Genomic DNA, 5,171 nt, shown 5'->3' on the forward strand with positions numbered 1-5,171 from the left:
ATAATAAATAATAAACAAAGAAACATGTAACCCTCTTCGCTCAACCCCATCATGCTTGATATGCTTCATCACCTGAAAGGTTCTCCCTACCTGTCCCCACTATTCGCCATTAGAAATGAGTCATTGCACTAGTAGAAAAAATGAAATAGGCACCGCACTTTTCGCTTCTTGAAAACCGGTGGGAAAAGAAATGGGCGGGATTGGGAAAAAGACTTTTCGCACCGGTTCCTAATAAACCAGTGCGAATTTAAAAAGAGAAAAAAAAAGGTGAAAGGGATTTCGCACCGGTTCAGACCAAACCGGTGCGAAATTAAAAAAAAAAAGTCGGGCTCGCGTATTTCTTCTTCTTCCTTTCTTTCCCCCTGCTTTTCCATCTTCTTTTTCCCTTCGTTCTCGCCTTCTCTTCCACAACCTCCGAATTCCAACCTTCTCCATTGAAGCCGTTTAGGAGCTTTCTCACTCCATTCAAGCAGCCGCACCTCATTCTCTCTCCATATCTCTCCTCCATTGAACTCGTGCTCTTTATTCTCCATTGAAGCAGATTCTGAGCTTTCTCACCTCCATTGAAGCAGCTTCGAGGTAAGATTTTTTTTGTGGTCTTCTTAATTTATCGAATTCCTTCGCAATCTAGGGTTTTTCGTTGATTTGCTTTTCAATTTAGTAATTTTAAGGTTGTGGTAATCTAGGGTTTGTCATTGAAGCGCGCACGGCTCCACCTCCACCACAACCACCTCCACCATTATTCAGCTTTGCAAAACCAGTCATAAACTCTGCCCATTCCTTCCTTCCTCTCTCCTTCGAACACTATGAATTCATGAAAATTAACTTCCAGGTATCATCTAATTTACCATTTTCTCACCCCTAATTCCCTAAATCCCACTTCAATTATGCCTTTTTTTATTTAGAATTTTATCCCATTTCTTTGAAAATTAATGAATATGTTATCTGTTTAGATATTAATTTTTGTTTGTTTATAATTAATTTTCAGTAGATTCAAGCATAAATGAATTCTTATTTTCATATTTGATTGGGAGAATAAAATGTATTGAGCATTTGGGTGAGATTGAAACTCCAGAAAAATGGCGGAATGTGGGACTGTGCCATCGAATTTTAAGCTGCAATTGCAAACAAATGGGTCTTGGTTCAAACCCCAGAATTCATACCCGTATCATAAGAGAGCAAAAACTTAGGGAGGTTGGTAAACTGGAACAGGATCTTGTCTTTGGTGATGCTAGACTGAAGAAGTTATCAAATTTTTAAGCATGCATACTGTAGGGACTTTGTAGTCTGAATCATGCATCTTTTTATCTAATATGAAGTTTGTAATACTTTTTTGACAATGTTGAAGCCCCTTTGACAGGGTTTAAGCCGTGAGAATAAGTTGTGATTATTGATGGTTTGTGCAGCTATTTACCTCGAGAAATTTGAGGGTGACAAAGGTTCACAGTTGATGCAGGTAAGTGTTTGTGTTACTGGTGAAAAAAATTATTGGGTGTGTTCCGTTGAATTAATATACTATCTCTCTGTTGTTCATTATCTTTTACTTTCCTGTTATGAGTTTCCAAGTGCTTTTAAAGAATATAAATATTAAAGCTATAGAAAGCCCTAGAACAAGTTTAAGTTCCCTCTTCTTCCAGTCACAGTCTAGTCCAATTGAGGGGTGATAAAAGGGTTCAGAATTATGCATTTAAGTGTTCGTGTTGGAGCTGGAAAGTTTTTAAGGGTGTGTTTAGTGCAATATTAGTAGGTAAGGACATGATGCTCCTTAGAATTTTTTTTTTGAAGGGCAAAGATTAGTGCAATATTATTAGGTAAGGACATTAATACCATCAAAACATAGGGGAAAATCTCACAAGGACTATACTCCTTGGAATATGATATATTTGTTCTATTCACCAGCTCTTAGTTTCATTTATTTGTTTCTATTTGCTATTTTCTGTAAATCTGAAGATTTCCAAAATCATTTTCATTGTTGGAATCACTCATTTCAACCATAGGTTTAGTTCGTTCCTTGCCTGTTACTTCATAATTAAGGGGAACAAAATGGGTTTCTTAAGTTGTTTTCTCTCTAACATGATGTGTAATTCAATATTCATACCTTCTTAATTGTCGTGCTTAACTGAAATGGTTTGGTGATTCTAACTGAATAACAATTGCTGCAAACACTGAATTCTGAATGTGTGTTCTGTTGCCTTTTCTTTTACTTATATTCATATCTTAAAGATTCATCTCTTACAGATTTGGGTGTTTTATTCGCCATATTTGTTTTTTTTTTTTGGGGGGGGGGGGGGGGTTGGGGTGAGGCTATTTGCCGTGCATCTATCTTACCAACTACTAACTTGCATTACAGGCATTTGATTGGCTTCTTTCTTTTCCTATCCCTGACCATATACACTGCAACTACAGTCTCAGATGTTTCGGATTACTACCCTCTACAACACTTTGCTGAGATGCTCAATAAAGCTGGTTTGCATGACGTTCACTCAACGCTTCTATATTGCCTCACATCCTTTTCTAAGATGCCTGATTTCGGTACACTAAGTGGTGATTGATGGCATCCCTTCTGTATATCAATTCACTGTCATCTGTTTCTGGGTGGTATATTATGGAACATCTGTCTGAGCGTTTCTCTCATTTAAATGAGACTAATGATCCTTCCTTGGTAATATTTCGCTCTTTGGCTCTTTGCTATACCTCATAATTAGCTGTTGAATCCCTTGAGCCTTTTTAATGGCAAATTGTTTTACTGCAGTGGAGTGTGAAAGATAATTTGATCAATACAATTGCACACCTCTAGCTCAGATTTGAGTTGTACATTTAAAAATTTTGGAAGTTGGATGCATACCTCTAGCTTTAGGTGACTGATAAATTGTGACTTAATAATATTTTTATATCCCCATTTTGATGCTCTACCGAAAACTATATGTTTACGTGTATCATGTGGTAATGTAAGTCTGGTGTATTTTCAGAATCATGATTGTGAAAAAAAAATTGTAAGACTGGAAAAAGGAGGTGCAATTCATAAGCCGGAAAGTGGAGGTGATGCTAATACAGAGAAGAAACAGAACAAAGTTAATCAGGCTGAAAATAGTAAGAAATTATCTGAGGAAAAAAGGCTCATGAAGGAGGTCAGTCTTATGTTATATAGATTTCATGTAACAGATCATGTTAAGACTAGAGCTTACTGAGTTTTTTCATAACGCAGCAAGAGAGGTCGCGTAAAGCAGAATTGAAGGATGAAACCGCAAAACAGAAACAGTTGGCAAAAGAGAGGAAGAAGTTAGAGAAACATAAGTTCAGTGAGAAAGACATTGTGGCTTTGATTGATCCAAAGGTTCTGTCTGGTTCAGTTGGAGGTAGGCTCGGTAAGGGTATACTCGTATATACCTGCTAAAATTCATCATTGAATTATGTAAAAAAAATTTAACTTCTTAACTAGTCTTACTGATACTTCTCTTGAATACAGGACCACTGCTAACCATGTTTAGCCAGAAAGATCTCAGGTTTGAAATTTTTGCAAATCCCTTTGAAAAATCAATTGTTTTGAGAATAGAGACTCCCAAAGACATTTCTCAGGTAAATGGAACTATAACTTGTTGATAGTTTATGTTGATGAAAGTTAATTCGAAGATGCAAGTTGACCGACTCTTTTCCCTTATGAACCTGTTCCTTATACTTCTTATGTTCTAAGGTCCTTTCTTTTCATTTTTTTCATCGAGGAAATCTGGGTTATCTTTGATGCACTATCCCACTAGTCTTCTTTAATTTTTTGCGTGATTGTTTTTGTAGAATGATTTAGGGCTCTGAATGTGAGTAATGTTAAGAACCGTCTTTGGGAGATTCTTATTTATGCTGTTTTCTGGATAATTTACTTGAAAAGGGATGATGGGTACTTCTTAGATGTATGAATATGTAATAGACTAGGATTTTCAGATTATAAGTTCTATTGAAACAAAAATTTAAAGATTAAAGTTTGAGTCTTTGATTGATAATGGCAGAATTTTGGATACAAAAGTGATAGGTTGCTTTAGGCTATTATTCTCTTGATAACTTTAGGTTATTACTCTTTAGGTGATCACTGGAAAAGGATTTAAAGACTGTCCATAAAATTAAGGACCTACCTTCTTAATAATGTCCATTCTTTCAACTCGAAGCTCCTACCCCTCTCCATGCTCTATAATCTTGGATGGGGGAACAATCGCGGAACCACTTTTGCAGTCAATGTGGATGATTGACTGCTATTGCAGCTTGATATGTCAGTTGGTTATCTCATAAACACTTACCATGCTGTGAGGTTTCTCAAATTCCCTTCCAATGGTGATATGGGCGTGCAGCCGATTGTAAAATTGGAACACAGTCAATATATAGACCCTAGCTTGACTGTTTGTGATAGTTTTGTCTCTAAAATCTAATATGCACAATAAATATATAGACCTACCTTGACTGTTTGCGATAGTAATCTCTTTGAAAATCTAATATTTATATCCTACTTGAGATTGTCCTACATGTTCACCAGCATAGCACCACAGCAACTCACCAGTACCGCAACACAGATGACCACGCAGCAGCTGTTTAGGGTAAAATTACCCATGACAAAATGGACCAATCCGGACCTGCCACGTGTCCACCACGTGGGCCAATCAGCGTCCGCCACTTGTCACCCTAAGAGGTCCAACATGGACTAATCAGGCCACGCCACGTGGCCTCCCATATGCCAAATAGGCAAAAATGGCCACCAAGGCCCAAAGTCCGAGAGAAGCCCAATTTTCCCTGGTTAACCTAAACCTAGGATTGGCACGCTTCTCAAGACTATAAATACTTAATTAATCCTCATTAAAGGGGATTCAACAATTGATGACTCTCACCTAGAGAAGTCTAAACACATTGATCACTCCTCCCCTAGAGGAACCAGATCTCCCACCTTTACTTTCCGCATTTATTACTCCTCAAACAAGTACTAACTTGATCGTTGGAGGCGGAGCTCCCACCACAAGGAGTCTCCGTTGTTTTGCAGGTACAGGCGCAAGGATACCAGTCTCGGAATTGTAACTCTCCCGCAGGACGTCAGAAAACCCCGAAACAGCAGCAGCAGCAGCAGAACCCAACAAACATAGCAGCTTGACCCAGAGCAGCCAAACCAGCAAGCAACTCAGCACTACAGCATAGCAGCA

General features: G+C 38.0%; 1 protein-coding gene across 4 annotated transcripts; it reads left to right on the forward strand.

Annotated features, from left to right (window-relative positions):
* Positions 1-340: 340 nt before the first annotated feature.
* LOC110704796 (crossover junction endonuclease EME1B-like) lies at positions 341-4,645 on the forward strand. Of its 4 annotated transcripts, none has more exons than XM_021882607.1 (7): positions 341-579; positions 687-832; positions 989-1,456; positions 2,351-2,662; positions 2,970-3,128; positions 3,206-3,365; positions 3,467-4,645. In XM_021882607.1, the coding sequence occupies exons 4-7, from the start codon at positions 2,552-2,554 to the stop codon at positions 3,598-3,600; spliced, it is 564 nt and encodes a 187-aa protein (XP_021738299.1). In that variant the 5' UTR covers positions 341-579; positions 687-832; positions 989-1,456; positions 2,351-2,551; the 3' UTR covers positions 3,601-4,645. The 4 variants fall into 4 exon arrangements, with proteins under 4 accessions (XP_021738299.1, XP_021738302.1, XP_021738301.1 ...); XM_021882610.1 differs by having other exon boundaries at positions 3,206-3,356; XM_021882609.1 differs by having other exon boundaries at positions 2,407-2,662.
* The last annotated feature ends 526 nt before the right edge of the window (positions 4,646-5,171 follow it).

Source organism: Chenopodium quinoa, unplaced genomic scaffold, assembly GCF_001683475.1.
Source record: "Chenopodium quinoa cultivar QQ74 unplaced genomic scaffold, ASM168347v1, whole genome shotgun sequence".
NCBI classification, from domain to species: Eukaryota; Viridiplantae; Streptophyta; class Magnoliopsida; order Caryophyllales; family Amaranthaceae; genus Chenopodium; species Chenopodium quinoa.

Bases quoted from the DNA above. Each gene is read 5' to 3' on its own strand.
- LOC110704796 (XM_021882607.1), top strand. From the start codon at position 2,552: ATGGCATCCCTTCTGTATATCAATTCACTGTCATCTGTTTCTGGGTGG. The intron at 2,663-2,969 runs GTAATATTTCGC...GTGTATTTTCAG, and splicing joins AGACTAATGATCCTTCCTTG to AATCATGATTGTGAAAAAAA. The intron at 3,129-3,205 runs GTCAGTCTTATG...TTCATAACGCAG, and splicing joins AAAAAAGGCTCATGAAGGAG to CAAGAGAGGTCGCGTAAAGC.